Source organism: Hibiscus syriacus, unplaced genomic scaffold (genome assembly GCF_006381635.1).
Source record: "Hibiscus syriacus cultivar Baekdansim isolate YM2019G1 unplaced genomic scaffold, ASM638163v2 tig00110388_pilon, whole genome shotgun sequence".
In the NCBI taxonomy this organism is placed as follows: Eukaryota; Viridiplantae; Streptophyta; class Magnoliopsida; order Malvales; family Malvaceae; genus Hibiscus; species Hibiscus syriacus.
This window is the reverse complement of record NW_024062718.1, coordinates 373,946-387,748: the sequence shown is the minus strand read 5'-3', so window position 1 is coordinate 387,748 and position 13,803 is coordinate 373,946. Positions and strand designations below refer to the sequence as shown.

The following is a 13,803-nucleotide window of genomic DNA, read 5'->3' as shown; positions in this document are numbered from 1 at the left end:
CAAAATGGATAAATTTAAGAGATGGTGCCAAACTCCAAAACCACATCCCCACTACACCGCGAAAACCATGACAATTGATTCTCTTGTAATTGTTGATAAATAATACTGAATTTCTGATTTTTATTTTATTTTTACCAATAAGTTACCTTTTCAACCAATAATTGTTTCATATATTATTTTTAATTTTCAATCCAATTAAAAACGAGAATATTATTGTTGCTTGTAAATTAACTAAATTAATATAATATACCCCTAGTTAATTAACATTTTTTAGTGCATACGAATAAATGATGATTGGTTGAAAATTTCGATGCCATTAAAAATGGTTAAATTATATATTTTTTAAAAAAAGATTATGAGAGTTGGAATGGAAAATAGTATACAACTCCTAATGCATTTTCCCTGTTATAAAGAGAATGACGTACGATAAAAAGACAAAAGAAACCGACTTTCTTAACATGCTTATATCTAAAGGGTAAACTACATAGGAGGTCACTCAATTATGAGTTTAATAACATATAAGTTTTTTTTTTAAGTTATACTCGTCATTCAATTAAAATATTATTATAAACAAGTCATTTTATTGTTAAAATTAAAACGAATTTCTAATATACTGATATAATAATATTTTTAACATATTTAAGTGGATTGAATACCGTATTTATACGTGACTAAGTGTTGATGTGACTTTGTTATTTTAATAAATATTTATTAAATAGATGATAAATTATTTTTGTTAAAGAAAAATAACTCTGATGCTCACTAAACTGTAAGATGCTTTCAATTTGTTTAACAAATTTTTAAATTTTGTATTACAGTCATTAAATTGTTAATTTACTTTCATTATTGCCATTGTTATGATAATACTAACGTAGCACATTAAAATTTTCCTCCTAAAAAAACTTGGAAGTTAAAAATTTGTAGTCGTCGTCATAGTCAATTTTTTTTATGAACGAAGCAGTTTTTAGTCAATCCAAACGGTGGAAAATATTTGTTTGACTAAACGATCAACATAGTTTGATTTTAAGGTGATCCAACGATAGTGACTGATGGTATTTTTCGGAATTGTATGGACCATATGGTTAGTCAGAAATGAGGTAGTGTTTAACGGCAAGCATTGCGGCGTGTCTCGGAATTGTGATCTTTCGTTCTTTAGAATCGGATCATGGTGTAAGCATAAGTGGCCGGACTCTTTCGCTTCAATCAGTGATTTCGTTAGATGCCCTTCAGCCGCGGTTATTACACCGTTTCACAAATGTAGACCCCGTGTTGGTTCTTGGGCGGCTCCTTCGTGTGGGCTGCTTAAATTCAATGTGGCTGCCGCTGTAAATAGAGTAAGTGGGTTTGCAGGAATTGGAGGCATTTAACGTGATCATAGTGGTGATTGCTTCATACGTTTCTCTAAACCAATAGGGAGGGCTGAGTCTGTAAGGGCAGAGTTAAAAGCAGTTTTGGAAGCATGCACTGTGTTTTCATCGTCCAGGTGGTTCTCTACCCATAAATTATTGATTGAATCTGACTGTACCATGGTTGTTAGTTGGATTGAAAATCCCAGGTCTCCCCATTGCCATTTTGCGATGAAGTTTGCAAATGTAAAGAATTTTGTCAAAGTTCATCTTGGAAGGTATGCTTCACTTACAGAGAAGGAAACACAGATGCCCACAAATGTAATTGCGTAATGTCTGTTAGTGGTTAGCTGGTTTAAGTAGGTTTGGTTTATTTGATTCGTTGTTGCTCATCTTTGATCGAGATGATTACATGCTTGGATGAAATGGTTGTATGTTTAGTTAAGGTGCTAACTTTGGTTGAGGAATTAATTTGTTTTGAGCAGGTGGTAGGTGGGACATGGTCGTAGATGGAATAGAATAGATATTGATTTAGATGGTAATACTTTGGTGGAGTTAGTTGCTTTGAGCAGGTTCTGTTGTATTTGTTTGTGTAATTGGTTAGTATGGTGCATTGGTCTTCGAGGAAAATTGGTTAGGCGGGAGGTTGTTTGTAGCATTTACATGGGGCTCTCGATCTTCATGGTTTGGTAAGCCTGTAATTTGATCAGGTATGCTGTATTGTATGACCATAGTATCCGTGTTTGAGCAATCGACCGTCGGGGTGTGAGAGTAGTGTATGGGGTCCTCTCTATGCGTAAGTACTAAATGTATTCGACTGGCATTGTCATGAATACTTTTTTTCCTCCGAATAGTTTTTTTAATGAGATTCATGACCGTGCGTATATATTTGTATGATTCCTCGATATCAATCATACTTCTACTTTAAAAAAATGAAGGACAATGACAAATAGAAAAAAAATTAATTTTTAATTTCAATTAAATTGGAAGATATTAAGAGGTTTTTCTACTTATTTGAATCAAATGAAGAAAGAGAAAAATAAGAAGAGTAACGATGGGAATGATTTGTTTCATCAAAAGATTAACATAGTTTGGCTTTAAGCTAATCTGATAGTTGAGAGTAGTAGATCAAAAAATTTTAACTTTTAATTTCAACTAAGATTTGAGGAGATCGAAAGATTTTTTAACGAATTTAAACTAAAGAATAAGAAAAGAAGGGATAGTTTGATGATCTTTTCGATCAGATAAACCACTTAATGACAAAAGAAATGATGATGAAAGGAGATGGTGGCCTATATAGAAACCAAAAATTAAGACTTTCGATTTACCATAGATAATCACCAGATCAACATGAACTTGGACTATATTAGTCCTACGGTTAAATGGAGCCTCCCCACAATTGGTATTGACCAAAGATCACATCGTTCATTGGAAACTCAACTTTGGCAACGACTGCAAATTTAAAAAATTAAGATATTTTAGAAAGAAGACTCATTGTCAGCATTTTCTAACTGCAGTTAATGACAATGATCATAGTGAAAATGAATTAAAATTTTAGTAATTGTAATATAAGTTTTAAAAGTTCGGTGACCAAAATAATAGTTAAATGATTATATGTATAATTATCCTCAAGTAAAAGAACAAAAAATATTGAAGCTTTATTCCAAAAGTGAATCTCAAATATGTATTACATAAGATTTTACAAATCATGTTTTGTCTAATACATGGAGGAAGGCATATTGGCAAGTCACAGACAGAACATCCTAAAGACAAGAAAGTGAAAACTAGTATATATGCAGCAATTGCATGAACTGTTGGGTTATTTGATATGCAACGATCTCAACTTCCATAAAATTGGAGACCTTGGATCCCTATATTCAATCTCAAAAGCTTAAGTTCTAATCACATCCATGAGTCCATAGAGCTTGCATTTGCTTGTTCCCGCACAAGCCGCACACTCGTCGGCATCTCCAGCTACATGGCTCAAGCAGTGTTTGATCCTATCATTCATGACGTTCTGCAATATATGAAAACAAAAGAGAAGACATCCGACAGTCAGGTAAAGTCAACTTGAAAGAAAGAGAAACCATCTACAACATTGTGATTAAAAATCCGAAAACAAGACATACATAGAGAGTTCAATCCACTTATTGATGTTTGAGCAAAAACGAAAGCAACTTTCGTAATAATTATGTACTTCTTAACACTGACAGACTCCTCTTTCAAACTTCAATTATGTAAGCTAATTAGAAACGACAGATCATGGATGATCTAGCACAAAAAAAATACACAAAATTCATGCGAAAAAATGATGGAGACCAAAGAGTAAATCAAGATAGTTCATACCATAAGCAGCTTGTGCAGGTCATGGGATTTTATTATATTTGATACATGTTTGAGCAATAATAAAGAGAGTTCCATAACAATCATGTAGTTAACAAAGACTCACAGGCTTCTTTGTTTTGAAAAAATATCAGTCAAGCTAACTATCAAAACAAGGACCATTAGGAAACATAGCGGGAGAAAATTACACAAAATTTGTACGAAATCAATGCCACAACTATTATATAAGGCAAGGCTTGGTAGTTTACTCCCAGCGCTTATCGGCGAGAACTAGACTGCGACCAATAGGGCAATTATTGCATTCGATACATGTTTGCGCAATAACAAGGAAAGTTTCACAAAAATTATGTACTGGACAGTGACTTACAGGCTCCTTTGTTTGACAATCATATCACTCAAGGTACATATCAAATTGAGGACCGTTTCAAAAAGCAACAGGAGAAAACTACAGAAAACTCATACGTAATGGTGACAAACAATGAAAACAAGAGAGCTCCACAAACAGCTCATGCAAGCCAAGTGGCGTGATTATTATAATAACAAAGAAAGCTTCCCAACAATCATGTACTTGATGATGACTTACAGGCTCCTTTGTTTCAAAACCATATTACTCGAGCTAACCATCAAATTGTGGACCATTTGAAAACTTAGCAGGAGAAAACCACACAAAACTTATATGGCATTGACAGTGAACAATGAGGAGAACAAGAGAGTTCATACCACAAGCAGCTCGTGTAGGCCGAGTGGTGCAGTTATCATATACGATACACCAGGGTAATCCTTTGCAGCATCAGCAGTTAACGATGGGATATCCTGAGAAATAACATAGTGACATTCAGCAAAAACAGAATTCCCCGAAAATTCCATAAACATATTATTTCTTTTTCGAGTCATCAAATGCTAATAACATGAGCTACCTGGTACCAATGCCTTCCAGGGAAAAGAAAAAATGGGCTAACGATCACTCGATCTGCCCCTTGTTCAACACACAAACCGAATGCATCTCTTATCGATGGCTCAGCCAATTCCTAGTTAAATTAACTAAAAATGTAAGAATTCAGTGCCCGAAAATACAATACCATTGCGTCTCCAAAACAAGTGAAAACATTGACATTTACCTAAAAAAAACACAATGCAGTGAACCAAATAAAACAGACAACTTCAAAGCAAAACCCTTCGTCATCAAATTGCTTTGTTTAAAAGAAGAAGAAGAAGCAACTCAATTTTAACTGAAGCAAAAGAATTGGATAATAAGAAGTAAGAAGAAAAAAGAACTACCATATGAGCTGGTTCAACAATTGGGTACCCGGTTTTCTCTCTAAACATGGCTACAAATTCATCTGAAACTCGTTAAAAAAACATGATTAGCTCAATTTTTAAACAATTAAACAGTTTTAGCCAAAAAAATTAGTTTGTTTAAAGCTTACTTAGCATGAGATTAGATTCTTTACGGCGCGAACCATGGTCCACGATGATAACTCCATCTTTTTCACAAACCCCATTTGATAACTGTTTGAAGCCACCATTTTCGAAGCTCAAACTTGACTTTGCTGATAAATTTCTGATTCGTGAAGGGACCCTTTGAAATTTTGGGGATTTGATTAATGCCCATGTAGATTTCCTTGCAGTCTCGTGAACAGAAGAACTGTAACTTAAAGGACTTAATCGGAAAAAACAATTGGGTACATAATTCTTGACGAAATTAGAATTCAAATTGCATATATATTTTTACCTCTGGAAAGTGAGTTTGAGGGATAAATAATGATTCTATCGACATTGTTGAAGCCAAACTCTCGACACTTGAGTGGACACGTTCGATATGAGAAGGAAGGAGCTAACAACATCGCATCACATATGAATACTTTAGGCGAAAGGAAACTTGGGCCCAACTCTTGCATGGGCCTAAAATTGTGGAAGGTTCTGTTCTTTTAGGTTTGTTTAATTCACATAATATAATATTATTGAAATATAATATTACTATAAGAATCTTATCTAAAATAATTTATAATTAAATTTTATTAACTTTATTATAAAAAATAATATTATTTTTTATCTTATAAAATTATAAATGATTAATATATTAAATATTAAAAATATAAAATAATTTTAATTACTCAAATTTATTAATATTTTATTAAATCAAACTCGTTGTATATTATTATTATTATATTTATGATTTTGAGTAAAGAACAAAAAAATAAGAATTGAAAAATAATCTATATTAAAAGAACTTTTTTTTAGAAATATTTATGTCTAAATTGACAAAAATTGTATATTATTTAAGAATTTAGAGGCAATTGTATTCTCATTATAAAAAAAATTTTAATAATAAGTTATAAAAAAATAATGATCTTTTCCCTGAGAGTAAATCATCAGATTGACCATTCCTCTTTTATATTTGTATATTTTTGCTCCAAATTTAGAAATATTATGTTTTAGTCACTTACATTATCAATTTATTAAATTTTAATCACTTATATTATCAATCACTACATACTAGTCACCTAAAAAGTTCAACACTATAACTCACGAGTACTCAACTAGAAAAGAGTTCAGATTTGGCCCTAAAGTCATATCAATACCTGTTAATCTAACGAGTAATCCTTTTTAATCGTCCATTAAATCACAAAACTCATTAAACCACAAGTATTCAAACAAGCACTATATCGTATGAAATTTAGTCTAAAAAACACTAAATCCATTAAATCACAAGTATTCAAACAAATCGGTCATAATATCTAATATAATAGTAAATTCTACCTTAAGTAAATGTATAATTTGATATTTTATGTCACATGGAGATGTTAAGTTGACACAAAATTGTCCTTAAAAAAGACTTTGAATTCTTTGATTGACTCAAACTATTTTTATATTTAATATTTACTTTCAATAAATTTAAATTTTGTTGACCATATTTTTCATGAATACCACATTAATCAGTATCAATAAATAACCAATAACTAGCATTTGATTTGGTCATTTTAGAGTGTCTGTTAACGTTATTTTATTTTTATTTTTAAATTGAAGAGTTAAGTTCGATGCGTTATACATTTATTTGGAAGTGTCTTTATAGCAATTGACCGATCCTTTCCAACTTGCAAAGCTACATCTGTGGCATGTGAGTGTCAATAATGGTTGAGTTGAACGTTGAAGGATTTATTAATTAAATTATTTATTTGATAAATAAATAAACATAGTTTCACAATATGCTAACAAATGTTTCAAGGCAAATGATAAATAAAGTTATTATTATAAATAAAATATATTAAAAATAAAGTATAATATTTGAATGAATTGAAATTCAAATTAAAAGTTTATGATTTTTTTTGAAAAAAAAAATAAAAAATTAATTTTTTTTGAAGTGCATAAGATGATTGTCCAAAGAGACAAAACGGAGGGTGATAAATCACTGTTATGGCATTGATCTATAATGATTTTAGTAGGGGAGACATTTGCTTGGCCAATACCCCACTTTTGGTAGTTGCATTTCTTTAGGATTAATAAACCCATTTTGGCTTTATTTATTAAGGGGACTCAACAAATAAGTCTGGAGTGTATAAAATAAGATTAAATTTTACTTATTTTAATTCACTCTTTTTGGAGCAAGAGAACATGAGATTTTAGGGGTGTTTGGACGGGAGAATGTGTGATTTTTATGGGAATGAAATCCATATTCCCCGTTTGGTTAGGTCGGGAATCTCATTATCGGTAATGAAAGTTTACCAATAGTGGATTTTTTGGGTATATTACCAGGAATGTCATTACCTTCCTCTCCTTAGGTATTGTTAGATTACCGACGTTTTGAACTAAAATGCCCTTAAATTTTTATTTTTTTTCAAAAATATTTTTCTTCTGTCATTGAATAATAAAAATTCTACGAATGTTAAATTACAAATTTATCTTTAAATTATTTTAGATTTACAAAAAAAAATCTATAATTAAAATTTTATATGAAGTTCAGGAGTTAAAATAAAATTTTACCCTTTCATTAAACTTTTTTTATATTTTAAATTTTGTAAAAAAATTTTATAAATATTATGAATTTAATTTTTTTAAAGAAAATATATAAATATTTTCCAACTTGTAATATTATACAAATATATAATAAAGACAATTTGATAAAATATACATTTTAATAATCTTTTATTCCTTTAACCAAACACGGTAATCTTGCATTTCTGTGAAGCCAACCAAACACAAAATACAACATTCCCAATAATTTTATTCCCTTATAATCTTACATTTCCATTGATAATCTTATATTTCGTGAACCAAACGCACCCTTAATGTTGGATCTTTTCAACTAAGGTTATGTTCAAATCTTAATATTATAAATAAAAAATTTGATTAAATCAATTATTAGATCGAATATCTTGATAATATTAAGTGAATTGTTTTTATTTTTCAGAAAAAGGAGGAGCAAGAAAATGAATTGAAAGCTACTGGATAGTGGATCTGTCTGATCTCCTACGTCTCACGCAAACTTTAGTAAAAAACTGTCTTCCCTTTACGACTCAGAGGTCGAAGCCAACACTCTTTCTTAAAAAACCCCACTCACTTTCACCATATTTTTATCACCTTCTCTCCAAACAAGCAAAATACTAATTCCTTTTCTTTCTCTTTCGAATTCTTAATAAAATCCAGCTGATTCTGAAGCTCACGCATGAAAACAGGAGAAAAGTAAGTAAAAAATGGTGGCGGCGGCGGTGTTGTTGTCGAAGTGAAAGAAACCATAAGTAAATAGTTAAAGAAAGAAATGAGTGCGATGAAGAGAAAACCGGTGCAGCAGAAATCGCAAATTAGATGGAAGAGGAAGGTTTTGGCAGCGTTGTTAGTGTCGCTTTGTCTAGCCAGTTTAGTGTTAGTGGAGACGCACTACTCTCGGATCGTCTCGTTGGCTTCTTTACGATACCGTTTCACTGTCAAGCCGAAGATTGCCTTCCTTTTCGTTGCGAGGAATCGGCTTCCTCTCGATATGGTTTGGGATGCTTTTTTCAAGGTACTTCAATTCAATGCTTAATTACTCATGAATTTAGTAAAAAACTGCTTAATATGGATTTTTTTTAAATGTACTTCAATTGAATGCTTAATTACTCATGAATTTAGTAAAATTTTGATGCTTTTTATTTTCAAGATAATTACTCATGAATTTAGTAAAATCCTGCTTACTATGGATGCTTTGTAGTGTGATTGACTATGTTTCCAATTTTAGCATATATGGATAAAGTTTGTTGTATTTTCTTTTTAGCTGCATTTTTCATAATTACTTGCTAACCATTTTTATATATTTGAAAATTAGCGAAATTATTATGCCCCTTTTTAAATTATGATATTGATCATCATAATCATCAGGTGTTTTTGTTATTTTTTAATTATTTTTTCAGGGAGAAGAGAACAAATTTTCAATTTATGTTCATTCTAGGCCTGGCTTTTTGTTAAACAAAGGAACAACGAGATCTACTTATTTTTTGAACCGGCAAGTTAGTGATAGCATACAGGTTATTTTTGTCTACCGTTTATAAAGACTATAGTCTTTTCAATTATTATAATAAGAAATTCCTAGTTGTTTTTTACTGTCAGATGCAATTCGTGCTTTGTTTTGGTGTCTATTTCCTAAATAAATGTGTTTGTTATATTTTATCTTCATTCCGGTGCTTATGCTGATATTGCTACTGTAAATTACATGTTGAATTTTTATTTGCTGAGGTTTTACTGACATGGTAAGGAAGATTATGAAATAAAATTTGCTTTTCAAATACTAGAAGTTGCAATTGAAGCCGCGAACCAGTAACAGCCTTCCTGGTGCTGCTTTAATGTCAATTTGTGCGAAGCATCTTTTCCGTGAATGGAAGATGTTCAATATGAAATTATCAACTTGTTTTCCGTCCTTGATCTGTGTAGTTGTTGGTCAATTGCCAAAGAATCTGACCTTTTACACTTGAGACCTACGATAGCTTAGCCAGAAGATCCGAGGGTAGAATTTTTCATAATGGATAATAGTCCGAGGGGAGGATAGAGTTGTTATAATGCCGTGTTTTTTGGTTTCTGTTATGGATGCATCTGAAAAAATTGTGGAGCCTTTTGTCTGAAAATTTTCACTTATGCAATCAATCTAACTCGTAGCCTACTAGATTATGGAGAACTGGTGATAGAATGTGAACTATCAATTTTTTTTTCTTGACATGATAAGATTTTAGTTCATGTGTTCTATTTCAGGTAGATTGGGGAGAAGCAACTATGATTGAGGCTGAGCGCATACTGCTTAGACATGCACTAACAGATCCTTATAACGAAAAATTTGTTTTTGTCTCAGATAGGTAAGGGTTGATTTCTGTGATGATTGTACTGTAAAGGCTTTATTTGTTTGTTTTCAGTTCCGAAGCTAAGAGAACTCTACTATTCTGAAAATTTGATATCTAACGATGCTTCAGTTACTTGGTTTCTTCTCAGCTGTATACCTATTTATAACTTCAGTTACACGTATGATTATATCATGTCAACACCAACTAGTTTCGTTGACAGGTTAGTGGAACTTGAAGTTTTAATTTTTGATACATTTTGTGTACATCCCATGCTATCCGTTATTATTATCTATTTTGTAATACAAACATACAACTAAAATTTGTGGTGTTCAAATGGTTTCATGACCGAGCTTAGTTTTACGTCATCCACAGAGTGAAACAGGGATTAGCTAATAACTTTTCGGTTGCATTTATATTTCTGATGTATTTTTTCCCTATATATTTGAAAGGTGTTGTATGTTACATTGTGATGCTTTCTCTGCAAGTTAGAAAAGCTGGAGACCTGATTCTTGACCAATAAATTGAGAAAGTATACTCTATATGTACTTTATGTCATTCCACCTTTTCTTATAATATTTGTTTTTCTGATCTAAATAGTTTTTCCTCTGGGGAATAGATTTTAAACCAAAAACGAGTTTGAATACTCAATTCTGAATTGGCTTTAAGATGCACCAATATCATCGTCCAACAATTCTGTTTTCTTTCAAAATAAACCGGAATCAACTGGTTAATAACGAACTTAAACTTCTCTGAGTCTCCTAAGAATTTCTTTCTGAAACTTCCTATGATTTGTGTGCAGCTTTGCTGATACGAAAGAGGGTCGATACAACCCAAAAATGGATCCTGTTATTCCTGTTTACAATTGGAGGAAGGGATCTCAGGTAACGGTTAAGCTTTTTTTATTGACATTTTGCAATGTTTTAATTGATATAAAAGAAAGTAAAATAGTATATATACTTGTTGCAAGAACTTTGCAGTGGTTTGACTATAATAGTCATATGATTTTCTTATCTTGCAGTGGGTTGTGCTATCAAGAAAGCACGCTGAGGTTGTTGTAAATGATACTACGGTCTTTCCAATGTTCCAACAGCATTGCAAGGCAAGTTGTCTTGTATTTATGACTGCTGTCCTTTTTATTATTTTAAGAAGATCGTGATCTTCGTAGTCACAGAATGGCATGATACTTTTAAGCATTTCAAGCTAACATTAATGCTTCCTTCACATGTTTTGAGAACGAATTTTTCTGATTGGAGTGGCGTTTTGACTCCATTGCAAGCTTAGCTTGGCTAATTATAGCTCCTTTCAACAAACCATTTTTTAATGTAATAAAGCAAATTATCTGAGAAGTTTTTGTGATTTTACTTATATGCTAATTTTCTCATATTTTACCTAATCAATAATCTGCAGAGGAAATCATTGCCTGAATTTTGGCGGGATCGTCCCTTTGTAAGTTCAAAATATCATCTTTTATATATTATCAATATGATTCCACATGCAATTCAAAGGAAGCTTCTTTATACTTTTTAAGATTTCTGGTAGATGGAATGATCTTATGTATCTATATTGCGCAGCCAGCTGATCCAGCTAAGGAGCATAATTGTATACCCGATGAACATTACGTTCAGACATTGCTTGCGGTAAGAATTTGTCTGAATTCTGAACTTCCCTTTCTTGTTTTCTTTCTTTAGTTCTTGGGTTGATATAACAAGTCTCCTTTTGTCGGAAAAGAATATTCCGAATTGCTACTGAGTCACTACAGCAGCGAAATATCCGAAGAATCTTGCTCTCATCTTCTTACACTTTTGATCAGCGAGCGATTAAATTTTACACATGAAACTTCTTGAAATGCATTGAAGTGCTAATAATCGTAATGCTTTTTTCATTCTTTTGTTTTTCAAATTATTGTATCTCTTTGTAATACCATCTCCTTCAAACTTTCAGCAAGAAGGCTTTGAAGGAGAAATTACACGCAGATCGTTAACCTATTCTGCATGGGATCTTTCAGCCTCTAAAGATCGTGAACGCCGTGGATGGCATCCAGTGACTTATAAGTTTTCCGATGCCACTCCCGAGCTTATTAAATCCATAAAGGTATCTTTGCCCTTCTTTTGAGCTCTTAGATGGTAATGAATTCTCAATATCCTGCTCACGTTTTCTTAATATTCAAAGCTAAAAGAACTCTAATTATATTTGGTAGACATTTGTATTGTAAACTAATTTGAAACTAATCAATTTAATTAAAAATCGTCCCGATGCATTCTCAGACACGGTATGGGGATATGATGCTCCCCCAAACAGGTGGAAATCTTGTACAAAAATTGCACGTGCCCTTATCGGATGCTAACACCCGAATTTGAGTAACATTGCTTGTATTTCATGAAGTGATAAGGAAAATTAAAGGAACTGAATGACTTATGCAGGATATTGACAATATCCATTATGATACTGAAAACCGAAGAGAATGGTGCAGTAGCAAGGGGAATCCAGCCCCATGCTTCCTTTTCGCAAGAAAATTCACCAGGCCTGCGGCTCTCCACCTTCATAATTTGGTAAGTTTCAATTTTACACAAGTTTCTTCAACATAGAAAGATGCTAAAAGAACCCGTCTGTGCTATGCATGTCCGTTTTATGTTAATTGGACTTCATCTTTTCCGAAGCACCCGTATCCAATACATACTTTAGCATATTTATGTCAAGACGTCCCATCCATGTGCCAAGCCATTGACCGATTTGTTTCCAACTCTCTTACATTAATGGACCAAGCTTGTCCGACGCACGATTTTAACATGTATTGGAGACGGCTCGGATCGTAGTCTTGCAATTTAACATATTCCCATCCAACACTCATCTCGTAAAATAGTCTCTTGAACTAGCATATGCTTATATGGTCTTCGTTTTCACCTGTTGAGCAGTCTCTTCTAGGAGCTCGCCGTGGTGCAAAAAGTGGAACTTAAGTGCATAGAGGGTACTATTTCTTATACTTTGTCTGATGTTAGGTAGGATTTGTTAGGCTTAACATGTATTTTTGCAGTAATAAATAATGGAGGGAGGTCGGAGTGTAAATTAGAAGGGGGAAACGAAATCTAAAGTGTGCTGTGAAATAAAAATGTCATCAGGGATTCAAATCGCGGTCGTGGTCGTTTTTTCAGTTATGTCGCGTTTACTGCGATTATCGTCATAGCGGGCGCTATTGCGGGTATATTAGAAGGCAGTGCTATCGCTATTTCGCGGACGCTATCACCGTCACGAACCACTATTTAAAACCCTGAATATCATGTTTTAATGAAATTTTACATGTGAAAATTATCATTGTTCTATCATTGCTTTATTATTTGTTATTTACCATTTTTTATCATCAAATAAATTAACATATATTTGTAATAATTTATTTTAATTAATTTATGTACAAATTAATAATATTAAAATATTAAAAGTATATTTCTACATATATAATTTAACTTAAGTTTAAATAAATTTTTTATATTAAAATTAGATAATTTGAACCTGCTCAAAAAAATCGTGTCCATGTATGTTAGGGTAGTTCTGCAGTGCGGCGCCTAAAAAACGGATAATATACGGCGTGACAGGTTAAACAAGTGACCGGTTAAAATTTAGACCGGTTATATTATTATTTAACGGAAAATATAACATAACATACTAGGTAGCGCTTATATAATGTAATAGGTAGCGCTTATTTACTATTTTATAAGTAAATCGGTATATTTATACCGATAGCATTGCAAATTTACCTATTACATTATATGTTGAAAGTGTCATATTTTTATAAAAAGTATCGATACTTTTTTTAAAGT

At 32.2% G+C, this 13,803-nt stretch overlaps 2 protein-coding genes across 4 annotated transcripts; one reads left to right on the top strand and one right to left on the bottom strand.

Annotated features, from left to right (window-relative positions):
* Positions 1-3,115: 3,115 nt before the first annotated feature.
* On the bottom strand, positions 3,116-5,492 carry LOC120122863 (sirohydrochlorin ferrochelatase, chloroplastic-like). Its single transcript, XM_039141906.1, has 6 exons — positions 5,422-5,492; positions 5,117-5,318; positions 4,968-5,029; positions 4,607-4,717; positions 4,410-4,502; positions 3,116-3,363 (listed from the first exon to the last, which is right to left on the bottom strand). Exons 1-6 carry the CDS (start codon positions 5,464-5,466, stop codon positions 3,238-3,240), a joined length of 639 nt encoding a protein of 212 aa, XP_038997837.1. The 5' UTR covers positions 5,467-5,492; the 3' UTR covers positions 3,116-3,237.
* Positions 5,493-8,202: 2,710 nt separating this feature from the next.
* Positions 8,203-13,200, top strand: LOC120122996 (glycosyltransferase BC10-like). Of its 3 annotated transcripts, none has more exons than XM_039142019.1 (12): positions 8,203-8,688; positions 9,074-9,187; positions 9,906-10,006; positions 10,140-10,211; positions 10,791-10,872; positions 11,010-11,090; positions 11,399-11,437; positions 11,563-11,628; positions 11,933-12,082; positions 12,412-12,540; positions 12,904-12,956; positions 13,108-13,200. In XM_039142019.1, the coding sequence occupies exons 1-11, from the start codon at positions 8,446-8,448 to the stop codon at positions 12,943-12,945; spliced, it is 1,119 nt and encodes a 372-aa protein (XP_038997950.1). In that variant the 5' UTR covers positions 8,203-8,445; the 3' UTR covers positions 12,946-12,956; positions 13,108-13,200. The 3 variants fall into 3 exon arrangements, with proteins under 3 accessions (XP_038997950.1, XP_038997949.1, XP_038997948.1); XM_039142018.1 differs by lacking the exon at positions 13,108-13,200 and adding an exon at positions 13,023-13,054; XM_039142017.1 differs by lacking the exon at positions 13,108-13,200 and having other exon boundaries at positions 12,904-13,025.
* The last annotated feature ends 603 nt before the right edge of the window (positions 13,201-13,803 follow it).

Bases quoted from the DNA above. Each gene is read 5' to 3' on its own strand.
- LOC120122863 (XM_039141906.1), bottom strand. From the start codon at position 5,466: ATGTCGATAGAATCATTATTTATCCCTCAAACTCACTTTCCAGAG. The intron at 4,718-4,967 runs GTAGTTCTTTTT...TAATTTAACTAG, and splicing joins TTGTTGAACCAGCTCATATG to GAATTGGCTGAGCCATCGAT. The intron at 3,364-4,409 runs GTATGAACTCTC...CATATATTGCAG, and splicing joins GCCTACACGAGCTGCTTGTG to AACGTCATGAATGATAGGAT.
- LOC120122996 (XM_039142019.1), top strand. From the start codon at position 8,446: ATGAGTGCGATGAAGAGAAAACCGGTGCAGCAGAAATCGCAAATTAGA. The intron at 11,091-11,398 runs GCAAGTTGTCTT...AATAATCTGCAG, and splicing joins TGTTCCAACAGCATTGCAAG to AGGAAATCATTGCCTGAATT. The intron at 12,541-12,903 runs GTAAGTTTCAAT...CCTGTTGAGCAG, and splicing joins CTCTCCACCTTCATAATTTG to TCTCTTCTAGGAGCTCGCCG.